This window comes from Mercenaria mercenaria, chromosome 7, assembly GCF_021730395.1.
Source record: "Mercenaria mercenaria strain notata chromosome 7, MADL_Memer_1, whole genome shotgun sequence".
Classification (NCBI taxonomy): Eukaryota; Metazoa; Mollusca; class Bivalvia; order Venerida; family Veneridae; genus Mercenaria; species Mercenaria mercenaria.
In genome coordinates, this window is record NC_069367.1 from 48,813,712 (window position 1) to 48,840,080 (window position 26,369).

The 26,369-nt window shown below is 36.7% G+C and overlaps 1 protein-coding gene across 1 annotated transcript in view; it reads left to right on the top strand.

Moving 5' to 3' along the window:
- The window catches only part of LOC123554179 (serine/threonine-protein kinase Chk1-like), a 38,555-nt gene extending 16,952 nt beyond the window's left edge, over positions 1-21,603 (top strand). Inside the window, exons 5-14 of the mRNA XM_045344136.2 lie at positions 166-230; positions 2,092-2,161; positions 2,494-2,682; positions 4,133-4,237; positions 4,748-4,849; positions 9,315-9,420; positions 12,276-12,456; positions 13,732-13,863; positions 16,543-16,644; positions 18,234-21,603. Coding sequence (XP_045200071.2) covers positions 166-230; positions 2,092-2,161; positions 2,494-2,682; positions 4,133-4,237; positions 4,748-4,849; positions 9,315-9,420; positions 12,276-12,456; positions 13,732-13,863; positions 16,543-16,644; positions 18,234-18,347 — 1,166 coding nt within the window. The 3' untranslated portion in view covers positions 18,348-21,603. The remainder of the gene's footprint in view (positions 1-165; positions 231-2,091; positions 2,162-2,493; positions 2,683-4,132; positions 4,238-4,747; positions 4,850-9,314; positions 9,421-12,275; positions 12,457-13,731; positions 13,864-16,542; positions 16,645-18,233) is intronic.
- The last annotated feature ends 4,766 nt before the right edge of the window (positions 21,604-26,369 follow it).

Consider the following 26,369-nt stretch of genomic DNA (forward strand, 5'->3'; position numbering starts at 1 on the left):
TGTCCGAGTTAAAGCAAAGTTTTTACCCTTGATTTGATATTGTTTCAGTTCAACAGCTTAACACAGCTGGCCACTGAGACTTCTCTAGAGGCAGTAGAGAATGTTTAAATCTGTGACTACTATTATTGATGAACATGCAATCATATTTTTTTTTTTAATTTTCAGAACCTGATGTAGGCATGCCTGAAGTTGATGCAAGTCGTTATTTTAAACAACTCATCAGCGGAGTAGTGAGTTCTTTGTTTATAAGTTGACAGTGGTAAACTTAGTCCATAGGACCTGGGTTCAGTTCAAGACTGGCCGCTGGAATTCTGAAATATCCCACTTTTAAATTACTAGTTATAACCCCTTGGGGCTAGCAAGTTGTATATCAGTGTTCTACACCAGGCATGTTAAAGAACCAGGCTATCTATTAACATAGCTAGGCTATATTCAGTATCAAAAGATTTCTGTCTCTGTTCTGTGGGATTATTCTTTGTTTGTCTCTCTGTTCAGATGGATGAATTTCTCCCCTTGAGTCGCTGCGTTTGTACATAAAGCACCTTCAATCATGGAACTTTAGGGTGCTATATAAATTGTGTTATAAAAAAAACTATTAATATATTTGGTTAAGACTTACACCTGTACCTTTAAATTTATCAAGATGCATAATCAAACCATGCTCATATCGTTTTGAAGTTTTAGCTAGGAAGGGCTTGCTTGTTAGTTTCATCATGTTTTGCTGTATGAGAATTGAAAGGGTAAGTATACTTGTAAGGGAGCTTGTTTGTTTGAACTTCAAAATGGGGTTGGGTCTTATTATATTTGCCAGATAGTTTTATGATACCTAGTTTGTCAGGGATCGAATTTAACTTTTTTCCCACCAGCAAATTTTTGCTAGTGCCATTTTTTTCCACTAGCAAAATGACGGGTTCTACTAGCAATTATTTAAAAGCTGTTTACATGCTAAATTTATTAAGTTGTTTTATTCGGTTTTATATAAAATTTCATGGTCCGGACAGGCCGGGACTGTCTGGTTTCGAAAGTATGATATGAACCAAAGTTACTTGATGATTCTTTGGACGTTTGGCTGGACTTGGAAGTTTTAGGTTTTTTCAGGTCACTGCCCCTTGTGTTGCTAGAATTTCCGGTCTCCCTGGGCCTTTTTTTGCACAAAGAAACTTGTTATTTTCCTCTCTATTTCTGCAGAACTTCGCGAATCACCAACCAAAATGAAAACAAATATTGTGTAAGGCTTACTTAGATATCTGATAATTACATTTGTATAAAGCAACAGGCGTCTACAAGAGGTCACGTGATTATCGGTAAATTAACTACCCCAAAGGAGGTTTTAAAGAGCAAAGGACAATTTGAGCGAATTCTATGATTTTAGAACATGATCGCGAAAAAATTCGAGTGCCATGATTTTCTACTCTCATTATTTGATTCTTACTCTAATTTCGCAAATTAGAGACCGCTAAATTCGATCCCTGTTTGTGTGCTAATATTTTGATATTAGATATAATTAGTTAATTCTTTCATGTGAGAAAGTCATCCTGCTGGCTTACAGAAGGTTGTTGGTTCTACCCAGGTGTCTGTCCATGATGAAATATTGTCCTGAGAGGCAGCTGTGGGTCTTCCTTCACCATCTAAAGCTGGAAAGTCACCATATGGCCTATAGTTGTGTCGGAGTGATATTAAACCCAACAGAAAGAAAATAATTTAATAAATGTTCACAGGTGAACACAGACTACTATATATATACAAGAAAATTGCAGTATGAGAAGGTACCATAATTCATAGAGCTTACATCCATTGCTAATTTAACTGTCCATGAACAGACAGGTAGCAACTGTTGGGTTGCACATATAACTAGCTGACACATTTCTGAGTTCACATTTATGTCATATGGAGAAGCTGACACAATGTCATGTCATTGTTCATTTTGCTTTCTCAGCCTTACAGTTCTTAATCTTGATGTCATTATTGTAAATATTCCTAATATATACTTGTTTATGTGTAACTGACTGCTTTTAACTTCACATAGCAAAACAAAAAGAAAACAAAAAACAAAAGCATTGACGAAGTTGTGAAATTGTAATTTCCTTTCAGGAATACCTACATTCAAGAGGTGTTACACACAGAGACTTAAAGCCAGAAAATCTGCTCCTGGATGACTTTGGCAAGTACCGGTAGTTCATATCTTGCAACAATACTCAGTCTGTTTAGCTGATCTTAGGAAATCAGTCATGTCATACTTTGTGTTAATTCAGGATGTTTAGGTTTAATGTTTCTCACAGATGACAGAGCTACGAGTGAAAATGTAATATCTATTGTTCACTAGTGGATCATACATGTAAAACAAACATATTTCTTTTTTTATGTTTTTTCAACAGGTTTAAACAAATCTTGCATATTTTAGAACTGTGAAAACTGTGAAATTACCATTATTATTCACATGTCACCAATTCACTTGAAAACGTATAACTATCATGTAATATTGTCAATTTACAGACAACCTTAAGATATCCGATTTTGGTCTTTCAACTGTGTTCCGGTATCAGGGTCGGGAGAGATTACTAGAGAAGTGTTGCGGTACTGTACCGTACGTAGCTCCGGAAGTTATCAGTCGTAAACCCTATCATGCTGAACCAGCTGATATCTGGTCCTGTGGTATCATTCTGGTTGCCCTGTTAGCTGGAGGTATAAGTCATTAGCCATAAATATATGTTTCTGCACAAGATTAAGATATAGTAGCTTTACTTGAAGTCTTTCTGTTGCTTATTAGTTAACTTACCTGTGGTCACCAGGGAGCATCCTACGTTAAAATTTTAGGGAGAAGTGACTTCTCCCTCCACAGAATTTAGGGAGAAACCAAGGAATTTAAGGAGAAGTTTCGGCATATAGTTTTCAGTTTCCCACCTATATATCCTATTTCTGTGGGTCTTGCTATAACTTATAAACAGTAACTATCTAAGGAAATTGAATATTGCATTATTATTATCATGAATTTCTAAATAAAGTACAAACTGCGCTATGAAAAAGTTGCCTTTAAATTTTTATCCGAAATTTACACGTCCGAAACTCTTAAATTTATCAGGTGCACGATTGAATCGCCGTGAAAATTTTCATTCATGTTTCGATTCTCGTGCTATAATAATGCCCGATTCTTGCATCAACTTGTTCAGATTTATACATTTAATTGATTTATTTATTAACCTTTTCGAAAATAATACCAAGCTTGTAGATATTGGCGATCTTTTTACAATATTTTGTACGGCAGTTCATACGTTCGCGGGATCGTTTTTTTATCCACAGCACCCGGTCAATTCATTTACAGAAATTGGCCATTTTTGAAGTAATTTTTGAAGTAATTTTTAATGAAATCAAGAAATAATATACAATTGATGCATAAGATCATGCACTCGAAGTTTATCAGCTTTTTACACGACGATTTGAAAATGTTCAAAATGGCGGCGGCTTACAGTATTATTGATTAACCACAGTGGAATATTAACGCTGTGATTGGCTGAAGTTTGACAGGCGAGTAGGCGGTGTTGACAATGGATTTATCGGTAATTAAATCTAGAATATGCATCAAGTTTTACAACTTAAAGAAATCAGATTACAACACTCTAAAAATCTCGGTGATTCGGATTTCGCCCGGAGGCGATAAATAGGCGAAGTGGCAAGACTTTAAAGCGACGATATCGTTCAAATCGCCTTGTAGGATGATCCCTGGTCACACATGTAAAAGTGTTGATGGAAGTTAGGGATATATTTTAACTGGAGCAGGGTAGGGTTAAACCCATACCTGTAAAGCAAGGAAGCTATAGACAAAAATACATTACAACTTTTTGTTGAATAAGGTCAATCCCTCCAATCTTACAAAAGTTAAGTTAGGTAAGTTTTCTAGTCAGCTCATAGATTCCATATATCTTTAATTTGGTAACTGTAGATTTGATGGATTTTTGGCTGGCTGCATGCCACACATTTCATTTTGTGTATTTATAGCCAGCTTTTTGGAGAGAAACATGTATGTCAGAGATTTATCCCTACATCACATGATACAATTTAACAAAATTGTCTTGTACTTTGAACTAACATAAAAAGGGAAGCAACAATAGTACATTTTCTCCTGTCCTGCTTTCAGAGTTGCCATGGGATGAGCCAACATATGGTTGCCAGGAATACTGTAACTGGAAGGACTGCAAGATTACATTGAGTCCTTGGAATAAAATTGATACCTTAGCTCTTTGTAAGTTTTCATACCCTTTTCTCAGTTGATGTTATTATTGTATGGACTGCACACACAGTGAAACTGTATTTTTCAGACAATTTCTTGTTCACATATTTTTAGGCTCTTTTTTGTATCAGAATAAATACTTTAAAAGTAATTTGAAAGTGCAATGGGATGTGCAACATGCTGGTGCTATCCAAGGTTTCATGTGATCCAATCGTAGAAAATAAAAAGAAAATATCCTTGGACCACGTAAACTACTAGAGCTAACCCAGATGCCAGAGTCATTGATATTCAAGGTAGCTGTGTTTCAATGTGTATATACTTTTTGCATTAACATGGTGTGAAATTTTTAATTCAAAATGATCAGGATTCTTACCTTAAAAGTTCGACCTAGCAATCAGATGGAAACTGATGAAGCGTAGTTAGCTTGAACTATGAGTCTCTGGAACAAATGTTCTTTGGTGTGTCTGGTTGGAAAAAGGACTGTACTTTGTATTAAGGTAAATAATTATTTTGTTGTTGCAGCATTGTTACGAAAAGTATTGGTGGAAAATGCCAGCAAAAGACGTACAATAGAACAGATTAAAAAACACCAGTGGTATAACAAGAATTTCAATAAGAACAAAGGTGAGTGTATCTAGATCAATGCTGTTGTTAAATGAAAAGTGCTGATTAAATTAAGTCTGCTTTTTCTATATGGAAGACATGAAATGAGTGGAGTGTCAGGCCTGAATTTATTGAGCAATTTGAATAAAATGATACGACAACAGCTTCTGGCATGCACAGGTCATCTACATTTCAGTGACGTCTGCTTATCTGCCCACGTTACAGTTTATGCAAGTTTCACATTCCATAAATGTGAAATTAAAGCCAAATTAGCTGTTATTCAATAGCCTAACTTAACAAAATAGAGTTATTATTGACTTTTAGCTTGACTATTTAAAAAATAAGTAGAGCTATTGGACTCCCCTGTGCGCCTGCGTCGGTGTCCTGAGTTGGTAAGGTTTTTGTATGTAAGCTGGTATCTCAGTAACCACATGTTGGAATGGATTGAAACTTTACACACTTACTCACTGTGATAAACAGACTTTCATTGTACAGGTTCCATAACTCTATTTTGCTTTTTCTTTTACAAAATTGTGCCCCTTTTTCGACTTAGAAATTTTTGGTTAAGGTTTTATTAGCTTACCTGTCACATAGTGACAAAGTGAGCTTTTGTGATCACCCTTCGTCCGTCGTCCGTCGTCAGTCCGTGCGTGCGTCAACAATTTCTTGTCTGCACGATAGTGGTTTCATTTATGATTTTATTTTAACCAAACTTGCACACAACTTGTATCACCATAAGATCTCAATTCCTTTCTTGAACTGGCCAGATCCCATTATGGGTTTCAGAGTTATGGCCCCTGAAAGGGCCAAAATTAGCTATTTTGACCTTGCCTGCACAGTAGCAGCTTTATTTATGATTTGATTTTTACCAAACTGGCACACCACTTGTATCACCATAAGATCTTGGTTCCTTTCTTGAACTGGCCAGATTCCTTTATGGGTTCCAGAGTTATGGCCCCTGAAAGGGCCAGAATTAGATATTTTGACCTTGTCTGCACAATAGCAGCTTCATTTATGATTTTATTTTAACCAAACTTGCACACAACTTGTATCACCATAAGATCTTGGTTCTTTTCTTGAACTGGCCAGATTCCATTATGGGTTCTAGAGTTATGGCCCCTGAAATGGCCAAAATTATCTATTTTGACCTTGTCTGCACAATAGCAGCTTCATTTATGATTTAAATTTGATCAAACTTGCACAAAACTTGTGTCACCATAAGATCTCAGTTCCTTTCTTGAACCGGCTAGATCCTATAATGGGTTCCAGAGTTATGGCCCCTGAAAGAGCCAAAATTAGCTATTTTGACCTTGTCTGCACAATAGCAGCTTCATTTATGATTTGATTTTAACCAAACTTGCACACAAATTGGCTATTTTGGCTTTTGCAGCCATATAGAGACTTCATTTATGGTTTTATTTGATACAATCCTCCAAAATATCTTCAACAATAAATCTTAGATTCCATGACAAATCAGATCCAATCGTAGGTTCCAGAGTTATTTTATATCTTATTACCTCCCCTGATTGTAATCAAAATGGATTTATATCAGTAAGTACTTATAGGACTTATTTGAAATTTCATTATTGCCATTAGTTGGACTGAGACAATCAGGGTAGATAACTATGGACTGATTTTATGTCAAATTACCTCCCTTTATTTCAAATTAAAATGGGTATATCTCCGTAACTAATGAAGATACTGATCTGAAATTTCATTTATGTCAACAGATTTATTTGGCAGAGCCTTCTTTTGTTCACTTACATTTTTTTTAGCTCACCTGTCACAAAGTGACAAGGTGAGCTTTTGTGATCGCGCGGCGTCCGTCGTCCGTGCGTGCGTCCGTAAACTTTTGCTTGTGACCACTCTAGAGGTCACATTTTTCATGGGATCTTTATGAAAGTTGGTCAGAATGTTCACCTTGATGATATCTAGGTCAAGTTTGAAACTGGGTCACGTGCCTTCAAAAACTAGGTCAGTAGGTCTAAAAATAGAAAAACCTTGTGACCTCTCTAGAGGCCATATATTTCACAAGATCTTCATGAAAATTGGTCAGAATGTTCACCTTGATGATATCTAGGTCAAGTTCGAAACTGGGTCACGTGGGGTCAAAAACTAGGTCAGTAGGTCTAAAAATAGAAAAACCATGTGACCTCTCTAGAGGCCATATTTTTCATGAAATCTTCATGAATATTGGTCAGAATGTTCACCTTGATGATATCTAGGTCAAGATCGAAACTGGGTCACGTGCCATCAAAAACTAGGTCATTAGGTCTAAAAATAGAAAAACCTTGTGACCTCTCTAGAGGCCATATTTCTCAATGGATGTTCATGAAAATTGGTCAGAATGTTCAGCTTGATGATATCTAGGTCAAGTTCGAAACTGGGTCACGTGCGGTCAAAAACTAGGTCAGTAGGTCTAAAAATAGAAAATCCTTGTGACCTCTCTAGAGGCCATATTTCTCAATGGATCTTCATGAAAATTGGTCAGAATGTTCAGCTTGATGATATCTAGGTCAGGTTCGAAACTGGGTCATGTGCGGTCAAAAACTAGGTCAGTAGGTCTAAAAATAGAAAAACCTTGTGACCTCTCTAGAGGCCATATTTTTCAATGGATCTTCATGAAAATTGGTCAGAATGTTTACCTTGATGATATCTAGATCAAGTTCGAAACTGGGTCACATGGGGTTAAGAACTAGGTCAGTAGATCTAAAAATAGAAAACCTTGTGACCTCTCTAGAGGCCATATTTTTCATGAGATCTTCATGAATATTGGTCAGAATGTTCACCTTGATGATATCTAGGTCAGGTTCGAAACTGGGTCACGTGGGGTCAAAAACTAGGTCAGTAGGTCTTTAAATAGAAAAACCTTGTGACCTCTCTAGAGGCCATATTTCTCAATGGATCTTCATGAAAACTGGTGAGAATGTTCAGCTTGATGATATCTAGGTCAGGTTCGTAACTGGGTCATGTGCGGTCAAAAACTAGGTCAGTAGGTCGAAAAATAGAAAAACCTTGTGACCTCTCTAGAGGCCATATTTTTCACGAGATCTTCATGAAAATTGGTGAGAATGTTCACCTCGATGATATCTAGGTCAAATTTAAAAGTGGGTCACGTGCCTCCAAAAACTAGGTCATTAGGTCAAATAATAGAAAAACCTTGTAACCTCTCTAGAGGCCATATTTTTCAATGGATCTTCATGAAAATTGGTCAGAATTTTTTATCTTGATGATATCTAGGTCACTTATGCTCAAAAACTAGGTCACTATGTCAAATAATAGAAATAACGACGTCATACTCAGTTCAACACTGGGTCATGTGGGGATAGGTGAGCGATTCAGGACCATCATGGTCCTCTTGTTTAATTACTTCCCTTTTGCGTAAATATAAATAGCTTATTTATTATTGGCCGTAGGGAAAAACTGAGACCACTTTTCTGTGGTACAACATGGGTGGTACCTCCAATTTTTAGGTGCACTTTGACATATCTGTACCTTGTAAGAATTGTTTTTTCTTTTTGGTTAAATTTCTTTCCTTTGTTGTTCCTGTCCTTTGGACTTAAATAATTTTACTGAGGACCTTCTTGTCCTCAAGTGCAATGATAACAGGTGAGCGATATAGGGCCATCATGGCCCTCTTGTATGTAAGCTGGTATCTCAGTACCTACTTATAGGAATGGTTTGAAACTTCACACACCTGTTCACTGTCATGATCTTACATGAAGTGCACAGGTTCCGTAACTCTACCTTTGCATTTTTACAAACTTATGCCCCTTTTTCAACTTAGCAGTTTTTACAGTTGTAGTTAAGTTTTTGTTTTTAAGCTGGTATCTCAATACCCACTGATGGAAATGGATTGAAACTTCACACACTTGTCCACTGTCATGAGCTGATATGCATTTTACAGGTTCCGTAACCCTGTTTGCATCTTTACAAAATAATGCCCCTTTTTCGACCTGTATTCATTCACTTGACAAGGCTGTTGAATAGTCGAGCGTTGCTGACCTCCGACAGCTCCTGTTATTGTGACTATCTACTCTGGCATAGCCTGCCTTCTTAGCTCAATAGAGAAAGTGCAGAGAGTTTGATCCCCAGGCAAGGCAAATGTTCTTTATGACAAATGTTAAAGAATTTTTGTATGAACTCATTCGTCCTCCGACTCTGATTCATTTTGTGGAGAAGTGAGCAGTTTCTTTTAGAGAGCGAGTTAGTACTGGTACAGAATCTAGGAACACTGGTCTGGTTAACTGCTGTTACATATATGGAATACTATTGAAAAATTGTAATAAACCCAAAACAAACATACAAATTCTCTGGTGCATATAACATAGTGAAACACACCTGTGATATTCATTAAGTTGAATTAGATTAGCATGGTCAGATCAGAATTACCCAAATATTACTCTGTTAATTGATGAACTGAAGCGTATTGACATTTTAAGAAAGTGTTTTGAAATATATTCTACCGGTATGTTATCGGGTTTAGGTAGATACCCTTCAAGTTCTCCAACAGATTCACCCTGCGGTACAGGGCCATTCAAAAGAATGTGCTCAGGAGCCAGTATGTCACCTACAAGTCTGGAACCTGATAGGTGAGTCAGTTGCAGTATTCCATTTTTAAAGATACCCTGTTCACATCTTTCCCTAAAACAGAAAATGTTATGATACTGTAAAATCTGGTAAATAAGCGTATACGCTTATAATAACTTTAGTGACACTTTTATGCGCCTATTTTTGATATGTGCTGATACTTAAGCCAAAACTATGCGCTTATTTTTGATATGCGCTTATAGACAAGCCGTGTGCGCCTATTTTTGATATATCAGGAATATTGACAGTGCTAACCTTGGTTTAGAAAACGAAAATAAAACATGGTCATTGACATGCGCAGTGAACTACTTCCTTTTATTGCCCAAGCCTACAGTATTTATACATAATGACAGCATAATGAACTTCAGATTTACAAAACAATGACAAACTGTTATGACAACGCAGACAACTTTTCTGGTATTCAAACTTCTACTTTCATTTACTGAAAACAAAAAAAAGCATGATTATCGTAAACAATTATCGTTTATCGGACAATAGACGTTAAAATCTTTTAACACCCATCGGCTATTTAACAGGTAAGAACACTTATCACCTGTATTTTTGATTAACAATTATCACGGTATAATACCGTTAAATACGTCTTGCTGCATCTGTTGTTTGTTTACCAGTAATCGGATATGCGCCTACTTTCGAGACAAAATTATGGTAAGGGCATGACATGCGCTTATTATCCCATACGGAATAACGGTAAGGCCGTATGCGCTTACTTTTGATATGCGCTTATATTCGAATATGCGCTTATTTACCAGATTCTACAGTACGACATTTAAATATAGAAAATCATCTTCAAATAAATTTAATTTTACTTAATATATAAACTAACTGTGTTTGTTGAACTACATTCACAATTAAATTTCACAAATAACAGTCATTTGTGTTAATCTTCCATTTATACTGTGAACTGTTTACATAAAAAACATGTAAATTTTATGTTTACATTTATACTATGATGCTCATATCTGAAAGTATAGATTTGAGATTTATATATCTAACAGTTAAAAGCTAGCCAAGTTGTATAGTATAATATTTGCAATACAATCTAATTTATAAGCCATATTTTTATGCAGTTAACATTTTAACTAAGAAAATATATTTAATTCTCGTGCTCACATTTATGATTTTAAACAAGTACAAGGGCTGTTCAAAAATAATGTAGACTTTGTTTCAAGCTTTTGTATACTTTAATGAAACAAAACAAGAAATACACCATCATGATTCACAATCTTTCTACTAACTTTCCCTGCAAATTTGACATGATTACAATCATACAATCAGGAGTTACACCTCCTCGAAAACAGTCACTTGCACTAACCTGACGCACGGTGATCATATTTCAATGACATTAACAACATTGTGACTTCATCAAAATGATTTCATTAAGTCTGCATTAATAAATATTTGTATATTTCGTTTATTATTATTGATAAACAATATCTGTTCATAAGAAGTTGTTTGCTTTGAATACTGAAAACAGTATGAACACTTAGCCAAGCATCTCAGACAGGTCGTGCACTATGAGAGTTTGTCTTTATCCAAGGTGTAATAGATTGACATTAATGTTGAATCACAGATTTTTTGTTTTCTCTGTCAGTCTTCCTTGTCTTTTATCAATTCCGGGCTATTTGCTATTCGTTTGTACCACTTGAAGATCTAGACAAAGATGACTGAACATTGTGAACTGGCGTCTGCTTCATCAGTTTATAAATTTTAGTCTGTGTTTGCCAAAATCTACGTAACTAAGCGATTTTCTGATTACCTATGTGTGCCGATTACGACTTTACATGCGTTTGAACGGCAATACTCACTTAGTTCAAACGTTTATTTCTGCCTACTGCATACTTTCTGTGTATGTCGCCTTGACGTGTTGCTGCACTTTGCCGTATTTTTAAGTAAATAAGTGGACTATTAGTTACAATAGTACTGGTCTAATTCAAATCATGACAGATGAAAAAGCGACTGCGCTGGTTATGTGTAGCTATGGTAATTAAAACGTTCTTAGCGCTTCGCACATCAACAAAAATGTTACAAAAAATGTGTAACCAAATTACACAAAGATTGGGAATTACAATTATATATCTCACATTGCACAGTATACAAAAATTGGCTTTTGACAGCAAAAGTCTATGTTATTTTTGAACAGCCCACGTATATACTGCTCTACTTGGAAAAAAGTATTTTTTGCATTTAGTTAAACAGTTACCAAGATTGTAATCATGTAATAAGAGTAGCTGATTAGAATGAATAACTAAGAACAGTTTGTTTCTCTGAATTTCGGTGGATAGTTACCTTCTTCTGGAGTATAGGGACAAATAAAGTTAACAAGATAATGCATAAAAATATGGTCACCTATTGTATTTTGCCTGAGACTGCCTGGACTGAACCAGTTAATGTTCCATGATCATTAGACATTAAAATTGGGACTTACTGTTGCAATAACATGCGTGCTTAGTTCAGTGTGGAGAGATCAGATCTACGAATTGCGTGGTCATGCGTTTGAACCTCGGACAAGGCACATGTTCTCCATGACAGTTGATAAAAGACATTGTGTCTGTAATCATTTGTCCTTCTCTGATTCATGTGAGAAAGTTGGCAGTTACTTGAGGAGAAAAGGTTTGTACTTGTGCAGAATCCAGGAACACTTGTAAGGATAATTGCCCATTGTTACCTAACTGAAATACTGTTGAAAAATGGCATTAAACCCATAGCAAACAAACAAAATACTGCTGTAATATTTCAGTGAGCTGTCATATATACCATTTTAAGATTGTGTAATATAAACTTCATGTTATTAAGTACATAATGTAGCATGAATTAAACACGTAGTATGATATTTCAGTGACATGTCACGTATATGTAGCTCTCAGCCTGAATTGCCGCCAGTACCACTAAAGTCTCAGTCTGAAAACCTGACATCAGGTGGAGAGGACCTCGGGCCTGTCATCAGTTTCTCACAGCCACTTCATCCAGACCATATGTTACTGTCTAGTCAATTCCAGGGTACACCTGGCAGCTCACAGGTAAGTGAGGGATCAATTCATTGTAGAATTCTTCTGATGGGTAAGATTCAATATGCATCTGAGGTGTGAAAATTAAGAACATTAAAATTTTAACATAGTTAAGCCATTCATGTTCAAAATGTACTTACAGAACCTAAGTCTTAAGGGTTAAACATGTAAATATATGCATAGCAAGCAACTTGATAAAGATAAGGTTACGCATTTCAGCAGATGTTTAAGAAACAGACAGATTTTCTGCATACATGTACATTTACATTAACCTACTATAAGGAAAGGTCATCAAATTACATCATTAAGTTGACTGCCTAGGTAGCCTAGTGGTAGAGCATCCACTTTGAGTGCGGGAGGTCGTGGCTCCGATCCCCTGCCAAGTCATACCAAAGATGTAAAAAATGGTGCTAGTAGCTTCCTTGCTTGGCGCTCAGCATTAAGAGGGTAGTGTTAGGACTGATCAGCCTAGTGTCAGTATAATGTGACTGGGTGAGGTATCATGTCACGTGTCTACGGCTTGATATTCCAGTGAGGCAGCACTATAAAGTTGGGCATTGTGCTCACTGCTACAAGTAGACACCATTGTTTTTATGACTGAAAAATTGTTGAAAAAGACCTTAAACCCAAACACACACACACATCATTTGGTTACAGAGGTGTCCGTGGTTGTTAAAGGCTTGAATAGTTGACTAATTATTTGCATATCATTGTGTATGATTCTCAAAGTTTGTCGTCAAACAATTAAAAGAAGTAAGAAGAATACAGTAAAAACTGTCTACAGTGACCAATCTTTGGAGAATATCTAAAAGGTCATTGTAGATAGGGAGTCTCTGTACACAATCTGACAAGGAGAGGTCTTGGTTTTAGACAAATAATACATGTTCTAGTTAGCATTTTATTAAGGACCTTTAAACACTCTAAAGAATGGAATATTTCAAATGACTTTTAAAGTATAGTTTAATATAAATCTTATTTGAAAGTTCATTTACAGTTCTGGAGAAGTTTTCTCCCTTTGAGAGGGTGGGTTGAAATGTTGTTATAAAGGTTCGAAGTCGGGGTTCGGGGCAAAGAAATCACAGTTGCTGTACGCATTAGACGGGATCGCTAGAAACAAGCCAATTTTAATGTGGGATGCATCGGGAGGAAATAAAAAGGTCGTTGTAGACAGAAAGTCACTGAAATCAAGGGGTCGCTAAGGCAGTCTGTGCTGTACATACGTTACTTGACATGTTCTTTCAGGTTCTTGATCTTTCAGGTTCTTGATCTAATACTTGATTATTTCAGACCCCAATGCAGAAACTTGTTCGTCGTATGACGCGATTCTTTGTAAAGACGGACAAAAATGATACATTGACAGAGATGGATCGTATCTGTGAGAGTCTCGGATACGCCTACAGGAGGAGCAGTCCTGGTGTGGTGAGTACACTTGTACTCTGTTTTCTCTGTTATGGATTTAATTTACATATTTTTATACGCCTGTTTGAAAAACGGGACGTATTATGGCAACGCCCCTGGCGGGCGGGCGGCGTCCACAGACTTTGTCCGGAGCATATCTTCTACATGCATGAAGGGATTTTGATGAAACTTGGCACAGTTGTTCACCATCATGAGACGGAGTGTCATGCGCAAAAACCAGGTCCCTAGGTCTAAGGTCAAGGTCACACTTAGAGGTCAAAGGTCAAATTCAAGAATGACTTTGTCCGGAGCATATCTTCTTCATGCATGGAGGGATTTTGATGAAAGTTGGCACAATTGTTCATCATCATGAGACGGAGTGTCATGCGCAAGAACCAGGTCCCTAGGTCTAAGGTCAAGGTCACACTTAGAGGTCAAAGGATACAAGAAAGAAAACTTTGTCCGGAGCATATCTTCTTCATGCATAGAGGGATTTTGATATAACTTGGCACAAATGTTCACCACCACGAGGCGGAGTGTCATGCGCAAGAACCAGGTCCCTAGGTCTAAGGTCAAGGTCACACTTAGAGGTCAAAGGGTACAAGAATGAAAACCTTGTCCGGAGTATTTCTTCTTCATGCATAGAGGGATTTTGATATAACTTTGCACAAATGTTCACCACCTTGAGGCGGAGTGTCATGCGCAAGAACCTGGTCCCTAGGTCAAAGGTCAAGGTCACACTTAGAGGCCAAAGGTCAGATACAAGAATGACTTTGTCCGAAGCATTTCTTCTTCATGCATGGAGGGATTTTGATGTAACTTGGCACAATTATACACCATCATGAGACGAAGTGTCATGCACAGTTCCTTTCTTTAGAATTACTTCCCTTTGTTGTTACTATAAATAGCTTATATTGTAACTTCTTCATTACTAGTCGTAGGGAAAAATCGAGACCACTTTTCTGCAGTACAACATGCATGCTACATCCAATTTTGAGGTGTATTTTGACCAATCTCTACCTGGTGAAGATTTTTTTGTGGACTTCCATTTTTTTTTTGGATTTTTTTTTTTTTTTTTTTTTTTTTTTTTTTTTTTTTTTTTTTGTAAGATTAACTTCCCTTAGTTGTTACTATAAATAACTTATATTGTAACTTTTTTATAATTGACCATAGGGAAAAACCAAGACCACTTTTCTGTGGTACAACATAGATGTTACTTTCAAATTTTAGGTGTATTTTAAGGTCTCTCTACCTGGTAAGGAATTTTTTTGTGGACTTAGGAAAACAAAAGACTTACAATGATTACTAAACAACCACAAAATTAAAATTCATTTGCAATACAGCAGCTAGAGTAAAGAAATATGCTGTGACGGGCGTATATTGTGACATTCTGGCACTCTTGTTTGCATTATATTACCCCCACTTATCAAACTTTTGATTTCTCAGGACTTGTCCTAATTTAAGGCTTTTGATTGTTAGAATTTCCCTATATAACTCTATTGAAAAAGAGCATTTCAGGCTTTAGAAAGAATGTTTTCAGGTTTGACATTTCAAACAGAATCCTAGGCCAAGTTATGAAATACATGGTGCGGCTATATTTGAGTGTCATAGGTCCAGCTGTCAGTCTGCCATTTCTTTCTGGAGGCATATCTCCCAAACCATTCAGTTAGTCTTTAAGTAACTATACATAAATTGGTTCAATGGTTTATGCAATAACATACAAGCAGGAGCCAGGTCAGAAGGTTCAAAGTAAAGATCACTCTTTAAGGTCAAAGGCCAAATTACTTTTTTTGTGTCTGTTCTATACATTCACACCCACTAGAAGAATTTCCATCATGTTAGTTTCATTTGTTTATCTCATTACAATGACATGCAGAGAGAATCTTCTAGGTCAATAGATTGAAGCCCAAGGTCACAGGCCAAAGGTCTATTATCTTTTTCATACCTGCTAAAAAGTCTGCTAGCTTCATTTGTTCACCACCGCAAGACAACACATAGAATGCAAGACACATGTCACTAAAACCACTTTCTTGCCCTGAATCAATGCAGCATCTTCGGGTATTAATCACATTTTAGTGATAGCTATATTTTAATTTTATCTTGCGATTTTGTAAGTATGTGCCACATTTGTTTAGTTGATGTACCATAGCTGTAAGCATATATCTCTATAGATCCCAAGTGACACCATCTTGAATCTGCATCTTTACAGTCAGTCTGTATCAGTTGCCTGTCAAACAGTCTAGTAAATTTGCCTGGCAATCATCTCATTTATTATTTGGTGGCATTGCAATTCACAGATTCTTACTCATCTTGTGTACATGTAAAGAAAAGATTTTAACCCTTACCATGCTAAATTTCTGGTATGAACTTGTCCATCTTTCAATTTGGACAGTACCGTTAACTGTTAAAATGGGTACTTACCAAAAAGATACTGACTGAATGGCAAACAGTGCAGGTCATGATCAGACAACACGGAATTCAGATGTGCAGGCTGATCATGATCTACAATGGTCGCAAAGGTAGGATCAATCATGTCCTGCATGATAAGGGTTAAAGAGGCCATACTCTGCAGAGTACAGCTCTTTATTGATTTGTAATAAATAGGAGACTGTCATAGTCCAGAGTTTAACATCCTGTGGACACATTGCAAGATGATATTTAACACTGCATTTTTAATTTTGATATTGTATAATATTTCAGACAACAGTAACATTGAAAGATAAGAGAGGGATGCCTTTGGTGTTTAAGGCCTGTCTCATGGAAATGGGAGAAAATCTGTTGCTGGACTTCAGGTTATCTAAGGTAAAATAATAAAGATAGTCTTAAAGACACTCAGTGTCTTGTTTAAAAAGCTGTTACTGTGCCGAGTTATATTAATACATATGATACTTTTGAATTCCTTTATTACTTACTTATAGTAATGTACTGTAAAATGAGCAATTTTTGTTGGGAATTTATTCTTGCTGTTATCATGATCTGTCCATATTTGCAAATATAAAAGCTTGTAATAGTGTAAATTTTGTTAAGTGCATGTATAGTCCTTATATCACAAGTTGGCTAAATATCGCAAAAATTTCTACCATGCGCACCAATTCCAATTCGAAAAGTAGTGAACTCTTGACCTTGTGAAAAATGTCTGATGTTACAATATACAGTCGAATACCATTACCTCGATATTCAAGGGACTGTAAAAATTGCATCGACTTATCCGAAGTTCGATGTAACGATATCGGCTATCTGGGACTGCTTTGTACATGTGTCGGACGTCTATATTGTCGTTATACCCAATGCTTTTTTCAGAGGGTTTGAAAGGGGAAAGAAATAATATAAAACGTAAATGCGATTTTAATTTTATTGACAAATAAATCATCTTTATTAAATACATACATAAAACTTTTTAATTTTTTAAAATATACATTTAAACATGAGCATTTTTATTCCTTCCCGAAACAAGTCTGAATGCAGCGGTTATGTTCCTAGTTGAGTAGTCATTGTGATTGCGCTTCGATAACGAAAATTTGCAAGTTAAATACGCATTTTGTTACTCCATCCTAAATGGCAGATTTTTACCCCGTAAAACAGAAAATATTCATCCAAATTAGTTGTTAAATTGGAAAACAGCATTTTAGCTTGCACGCTGTTTTATAAGACTAATTATTGGGAATTAAATGCAAACTTCCTGACATTTAACTTGGATTAAACATTAAATAACAAACAAAACAAACACACAAACTAACTTGAATATGATTAATCCATCACCGGACAACAGTAGGTTGATTTTCACACCTTACAAATAACATTAATATTTTTTGACAAGCTGTGATATCAAAGAAACCAGGTGTAAAACAGTACAGGTAAGTCGACGGGACTGAAAAATCTCATCGAGCTAAACAAAATATCAAGCTAATCATATCGAGGTAATGATAAATAATTACATTAAGATAAATAGGGGAAAATCGGGACAGATTCAAACACATCGTGCTAACCGGAGTACCGAGCTAACCGATATCGAGGTAACGATATTCAACTGTATATGCAGTTTACTTGACTTTATTTATTAGGTATGAGTACATAAGTCATTGAAAAATCTTATTGAAATTCATCGTTTGTAACTAGTTAATTCAAGATTTTCTGCCACAAAATGGTCATGATGACTAGAGATATCATATACCTTGAGCATTTGCACAGCACATTCATGATTTTGTTCATATTTTTACTTAATGCAGAAGATAAGCACTACTGATTCCCTCTGATTATGTGTGATTTAAAAAATTGATGAATAAACAATGTCAGAAACCTAAGTTTGTCTTGTAACTACACAACAGATTTGAATATTCTGTAATACAGAATTAGAAAGTAGAATTGATAAATTGTTTGTATTTTTTTTTCAGGGAGATGGTTTAGAGTTTAAGCGACAATTCATGAAAGTGAAAAACCAGATGAAGAAAATAAGCAGTAAAGTTCCGCCTTTGTTTCCATTAGTACCATCACAACAGCCATTGTGACATCTGCACTAACATTGTATCATCCATTGTCACTTGACCATTTTGTCATAGCAGTCAGTTTAACCTAATTATAGCAGTCATTGCCTTGACACCACAGCATCCATTCTGACCTTCACCTTGGCAACATGGAGCAATCGTGACTTTGTATTTACATTGGAAGAGCCACTTGCAACCATTACCTTGACATCACATCAGCCATTCTGACCTTCATTTTGACATCACAGCAGCCATTCTGACCTTCATTTTAACATCATAGCAACCATTCTGGCAATCACATTGACATCACAGCAGCCATTCTGACCTTCATTTTGACATCACAGCAACCATTCTGACATTCACCTTGACATCACAGCAGCCATTCTGACCTTCATTTGACATCACAGCAACCATTCTGACATTCACCTTGACATCACAGCATCCATTCTGAAATTGACCTTGACATCACAGCAAGCATTCTGACATTTACCTTGACATCACAGCAACCATTGTGATGTTCACCTTGACATTGCAGCATCCATTCTGATCTTTTAACTTGACACAGGAGTAATGGTGACTTTGCATTGGCATTGGAAAAGCCGTTCACCTCAAAGTCACAGCATCCATTCTGATATTCACCTTTAGTACAGTGATTGTTACCTTTTTTATGACATTAGATTTTAGATTTCCCTAGTAATAGTTGCAGCATCACCTTGCCATCACAGCGACTATTTTGAACTTTACCTTTCAACCAAAAGAAGCTCCCTTGAGCTTCACCCTCCAATCACAGTAGCCATTGGTACCTTTATACTTTAAATTCATTAATATTTGTTAGGACTTATTTTCATGAATTTCCTGGTTGTGTCAGTTCACAAAATTAACATTTGTTTATCTTTGTATTTTGTAATCCATGACTTGAAGCCCATATGCATTAGCCATTTTGAACAAAACAATGAAATGTTTTGCCAACCAAATTGAATGAATTCACAGTATTAGCATTGCATTAAATATTACTGTTAGAGTAAATGTTTTTCCTTGGTTTCTCTTTAGACAATTGGTTAAGGTTGCTGACTTCAAATCACTTTCTCTTCAAAGTATAGGTTCTAAACCTCATTTGGGGTGTAGATTTTTTCATGTGAGGAAGCCATCCAGCTGGCGTACAGAAGGTTAGAGGTTTCAACCCAGCTGTTCAGCCATGCATAAAATAACACTCAGAGCTTCCCTTGTAAAAGCTGGAAAAGTTACAATATGACCTAAATTGCATCAGTGTGACAAACACATCCTGGAGGCACACCTCAAAAACTGTCTAATTGATTTTCATTGTAATAACAGAATGACATATGACCAAGGTCACTAAGTCCAAGATCATTGTTATACTTGGAGGTGAACTAGCTTAAATTTCTTGTCTGCGACACATATTTTAAAACACTGGAAGGGTTTTCATGAAAGTGACTTGGTTGTTAAGAATCAAGCTCAACCCAGGTTATTAGGTCCAAGATCAAGGTCACATTTGGAGATCATAGGTCAAATACATTGTTTCTTTTATGCTTCATATCCTTCAAACTGGCGGAAGGATTTTTAATAAAAAAAAGCATCAGTTGTTAACCATATCAAAATGATTTGTAGAGTGCACAAATCTTGTCACGGGGTCCATGGTCAAGGTCATACGTGGAGGTCAAAGGTCATGAAACGGGTATTGATCATTGATCTACGAGTATTGATTACCTTCTGACTGACTGATCTAGTTTTAGTCGGTTTTTGTCGAGCCCGCTTGCGGATGCGAAGACATAGTTGTCCAAATGGTTGTTCGGTGTATGTGCGTGCGTCCATCCAGATTTGTTTGTCCGGACCATAACTTTGACATGTATGGAGCAATCTTGTTTATATTTGGCATGAATGTTAAACTCATTGAGACTGCGTGTCGTGCGCAAACCCTAGGTTCCTATCTCAAAGGTCAAGGTCACACTTACAGGTCAAAGGTCAAATTCAAAAATGACTGTCCGGAGCATTTCTTCTTCATGCATGGAGGGATTTTGATGTAACTTGGCACAATTGTTCACCATCATGAGACGGAGTGTCATGTGCAAGAACCAGGTCCCTAGGTCTAAGGTCAAGGTCACACTTAGAGGTCAAAGGATACAAGAATGACAATTTTGTCCGAAGCATTTCTTCTTCATGCATAGAGGGATTTTGATGTAACTTGGCACAAATGTTCACCACCATGAGACGGAGTGTCATGCACAAGAACCAGGTCCCTAGGTCTAAGGTCAAGTTCACACTTAGAAGTCAAAAGTGAGATACAAGAATGACTTCGTCTGGAGCATTTCTTTCTGATGCATAGAGGGATTTTGATGTAACTTGGCACAATTGTGCATCATCATGAGATGGAGTGTCATGCGCAAGATCCTAGAATTACTTCCCTTTGTTGTTACTATAAATAGCTTATATTCGTAACATTTTTATTAATGGTCGTAGGGAAAAATCAAGACCACTTTTCTGTAGTACAACATGCATGTTACATCCAATTTTCAGGTGAATCTTGACCTATCTCTACTGGTGAGGATTTTTGTGTGGACTTAGAGTTTTATTTTTTTTAGATTTACGTCCCTTTGTTGTTACTTTAAATAACTTATATTGTAACTTTTTGCAATCTTTTTTTTATTTGGCATAAATGTTTGCCTCAATGAGATAGGGAGTGTCATGTGCAACGCCCAGTCCTTTTGACAGCTGGTAGGCTCGACATGTTGCCCGTGGGCATCTAGTTAATTATGCACTTTGTTAGTTTGTTAACTTGAATTTATTCAAGTGCTCTGTAGTCAAGGAAGCCCATATATATTTTGTGGGTTTACTTAAGTTTTGTATCCAAAACCATTTGCCATCATCTGTCTTAAAAACAAACTCTTCTTTAAGTGTCACTGGAAGTTTTCAATGGCGGATTTATTTAGATTATAGAGGCTAGGTAGTTCTATATAGGTACCCCATCTGTGTAATGCATGGTAGAGCATCTGTGGTCTTCTTCCAACAATACAAGCTGAAAAATCGCTATATGACCTTAAACACAACAAGTCGAATCATATCTGGAATGGACTTTGGTCAGTTTCTGTCACACCTTGACCAGTGGTAATATGTCTAGTTTGTTTTAACAATGATGTGACTGTTGTTTGTGATTACAATATATATAGTTTTGATGATAACATGTATTAATATAGGGTATCACTTGTTAAACTGGTATTTGAAATTATTATAAATATGTATGTAATAAAATGATGAGTAAACTGTATTTTGTGTTAATTTCAGAGAAGGGTATAAAATGAAATCATTTTCTGATTGCTTGTCAACATATCAAAGTAGTAATCACTTTGAAACACCAGGAAGACTGTGTGGTATCTTTTAGACAACCAGTGAAAATGTCATACAAATTATGCCAAATAATGACAGTTTTACCCATAGTGGTGCTCAGCAATTTCTGTGCGTTAATGTAATCAATGTGTCCTACTTTGGTATAATTCTTTGGCCCTTTATATAGCTTGAGCATACTAGCCAAGAAATTCAGAAATAGGAAGTGGAAAATGCGTAATCAAATGAAAATAGCAGAGTGTCTTTACAGGTCAACCAATATTATAGGAAGATGCCTCCATATATCTTAATGGCAGAATATTCAAAACTGCCATGTCTTGAATAGTTGGTCCGGTAGTGTATAAAAATATATATATATTATATTTTGATAGACAGTTGTCATTAAATGACCAATTTTGGAAATAGATACAGTTTAAACCAAACGGCCAATTTTGATTATGTAGAACAGGGTTCCAACGCTTCCTGGAAAACTGGAAAAGTCCTTGAATTTTTCATTTCATTTTCATGGCCTTGAAAGTACTTGAATTTTAAAGAAAGAGCAAAAAACCTGGAAAAAGTCGGGAATTTTGTTCTTTCTGTATGCTAACAATATTGCCAGTGTACATAAAAAGCAAACATATTTAAATAGAGAAACACCGGCATTGCTATCCCTGTTCTTGAAAAATTCGCGTCTTTAAGATTCTCTTCACATCAATTGAGATTTTAGTGGTGTTACACCTACTTAGTCTATACGGAGTTGTCATTCTTTGTAAAGCGTCTGGTGATTAAGATGAAAGAAAAACGTGGCACACTTTGAAAAATGATTTCTTTCCTACAAAGAAGAGAAATTGTGCAAAGCTAGTGTAAAATACGACCTCAGAAGTCTGAAAATTGACAATAAATCGGTATTGCCAGATGACTGCATTGTCCATGCTTATAATCTGACTGAAATAAATCTGACAAATTGCAGAACACCCTCAAAATTGAATCACAAGGTAATAAGATGCTTATCAGCACAAGAAGTCATCTAAAAAGCAACCTACTGACAACTTTGAAACTACTGGAACCTACAATGTCCGGATCAAGTTGGGTGCTCTACCTTTGAACCACGAGGCGCTCTATTAGTCCTTTAATTTTGTGAAAATATCCTGGAAAAGTCCTTGAATTATTTCCATGGAAAAGAGTGGGAACCCTGGTAGAAATAATCATTCACAAATGATATTGAGACTCCGGGCAATACATGGGGATACTGCATTAGTCAAACTATGACTGGCCTTTAATTACTTACTTTTAAGCTCACCTGAGCCAAAGGCTCAAGGTGAGCTTTTGTGACCACTTCTAAAAAATCTTCTTGAAAACCACTGGGCAGATTTACACCAGACTTCACAGGAATGATCTTTGGGTGGCCCCCTTTCAAACTTTACCAAAGAATTGAAATCCATGTGGAACTCTGATTGCCATGGCAACCGAAAGGAAAAACCTAAAAAAATCTTGTCCAAAACCGCAAAAACATCTGATGATCATCTATGAAAATTCCTCAAATTATGCCCCTGGGGTAAAAAGAGGCCCCCTGGGGGTCTCAAGTTTATCTAAGACTTTTATAGGGAAAAAAAATCTTGTCTGAAACCACAACTGTTACACCTAAACCTTATATAATTGGTATGCCCTGTTGCCCTCTACCAAGATTGTTCAAATTATTACCCTGGGATGAAAAGAGGCCCTGCCCCAGTGGTCCCAAGCATAGACAGTCTCAATGAACCCTGAAAATAAAGTTTTTAAACAATAACTATATACAAATGCAATGCTTATGTTTCTTTTTTTTTCTTTCCTTTTTTACCAGTATCTTTTAAGTTACTCGATTAAATGACGAATATTACACACATTTGGAAAGTATGTTTTTAATAACGTGTCAAAATTAAAGTGAAACCAAATTTTGTAATCATACAGTTTGATTTATGTTAATACCTCAATCAAAGGTGCAAATACAAATTGATAAATATACTGCATTTATTTGATTCATTAGCTAACTTGAGCTCGACTATTCAAAGAATTGGTAGAGTTATGGACTCGCCCATGTGCCGTTGTCCGCATCCCGATTTGGTTAAGTTTTTGTATGTAAACTGGTATCTCAGTAACCACTTGTGGGAATGGATTGAAATTTCACACACCTTCACAGTGACATTGCACAAGTTCCATAACTCTATTTTGCCTTTTGGCTTACCTGTCACATAGTGACAAGGTGAGCTTTTGTGACTGCTTAATGTCTGTCGTGTGTCGTGTGTCAACAGTTTGTAAAAAAATCTCTTCAGAACCACTTGGCAGATTTACACCAAACTTCACAGGAATGATCCTTGGGTGGGCCCCTTTCAAAATTGCCCAAAGAATTTAATTCCATGCAGAACTCTGGTTGCCATGGCAACCGATAGGAAAAACTTTGAAAATCTTCTTGTCAGAAACTTTTGGCCGGATTTCAAAAATGTTTTGTAGAAATGATCTCTAGGTGACCTACCAAAATTGCCTAAGCCATTTTGTTTTGGTAAACACTTATTCACTTTCATGATCTGACATGCTATGCACAGGTTCCATAACTCTACTTGGCATTTTTAGCTCACCTGAGCCAAAGGCTCGTGGTGACATTCTGTGACCGCTCAATGTCCATTGTCCAAACTTTGCAGGAATGATCCTTTGGTGGCCCCATTTCAAATTGTTCAAAGGATTGAATTCTTTGCAGAACTTTGGTTGCCATGACAACCGATAGAAGACACTTCAAAACTTTTCTTGTCCATAACCGCAAGGCGTTGGCATGTGGCATCATTTAATGGTCCTCTATGAAGATTGTTCAAAATGTGCCCCTGGGATGAAAAGAAGCCCCGCCCCGGGGATGATAAGTTTTACAAAGACTTACATAGGAAAAGACTTTAAGAATCTTCTTGTCTAAAACCACAAGACCTAAGCCTTTGATATTTGGTAAGTAGCATTGCCTTGTGGTCATCTACCAAGATTGTTCAAATTATTAACTGGGGTGAAAAGAGGCCCTGCCTCGGGGGTCTCAAGTTTTACATAGACACTTTAAAAATCTTCTTGCCTGAAACTGCATTGCCTTGTGGTCCTCTACCAAAATTGTTCAAATTATGCCCCTGGGGTGAAAAGAGGCCATGCCCTTGGGGTCCCAAATTTAACAAAAACTTATATAGGGAAAACAATCTTCTTGTCTGAAAGTTCAAGGCCTAGGCCTTTGATATTTGGTATGTATCATTGCCTAGTGGATCTCTAACAAGATAGTTCAAATTATGCCTCTGGGGTGAAAAGAGGCCCTGCCCTGGGGGTCACTTGTTATATGAGTTATTTAGGGATAAATACTTCAAAAATTAGATCATATTTCCTAGACTGTTTACTTATGATTACCTGATGACCCCAAGCGATTAGGGGTCACCTGACTGTGACTTTGACCTACTGACCTGATACAGCCTTGAAATTTGGATGGCATATACAGTTTTGCTCAACGATCTTAAAACTGACTTTCAGTGACCATGAATGAGACCTACTAACCTACTTTCTAATATTTTAGCATCAGTTTGCCATTCTAAACATGTGGCTCATATTACTCAGGTGAGCGATTCAGGGTCATCGTGACCCTCGTGTTACAAAATTATGCCCCTTTTTCAACTTAGCAGTTTTGGTCAAGATTTTGTATGTAAGCTGGTTTCTCAGTACCCACTAATGCGAATCGATTGAAACACACTGACCTGATATGCATTGTACAGATTCCATAACCTTGTTTGCAATTTTACAAAACTGCCCTTTTTTCGACTTTTATATTTATTCAATTGACAAGGTTGTTGAATAGCCGAGTGTTGCTGTCCTGACAGCTCTGGTTATGGTTTATACTAGTAAATGCAGTCTTTGTGTCGAGCAGCATATTTTGCAATTGATATCCCAAATATAGTTTTCGTTACTTTGTGATTTACTTAAACTGGTACTGTTTCCAGCTGCGGGGGCCTCCGTGGCCGAGTGGTTAAGGTCGCTGACTTCAAATCACTTGCCCCACATCGAGCCTCACTCGGGACTTTGAATTCTTCATGTGAGGAAGCCATCCAGCTGGCTTACTGAAGGTCGGTGTTTCTACCCAGGTGCCCGCCCGTGATGAAATAATGCACGGAGGGGCACCTGGGGTCTTCCTCCACCATTAAAGCTGGAAAGTCGCCATATGACCTATCATGTGTCGGTGCGACGTTAAATCCAACCAAAAAAAAAAAAAAGTTTCCAGCTGCATTCGCTTAGACTGGATATGGGAATGGTCATTATGACTCCTGCTGTGGGCTGGAATGGAAATAGTTGTTACATATAAAAACATCTTTGAAAGATATCTTTAACCATAATTACCACTTTCTGGAATTATTTCTCGTCCTTTGCAAAGAAATCTCAACAGCTTATGATTTTCTTAACATAACTACTGACAAATCACCGTTAATTGGTTATTTGACAGCATCATTTTGTTAACGCATCTATTGAAATATATAGTCTGCCTATGTATCCAAAAAAAGAGGCCTAGAAATTGCCTTTGATGGCATTTTTTGTTAATGCCCGACAGCCATATTCATTGTTAACTTTATAAAAATGGGAAACTTTTTAGGGGTGCTGTCGCCTTCTAAGGGTCATAGTAAGGTCACAGCACAAGCTCAAAGGTCAATAAGTGCATATTTATTTTTG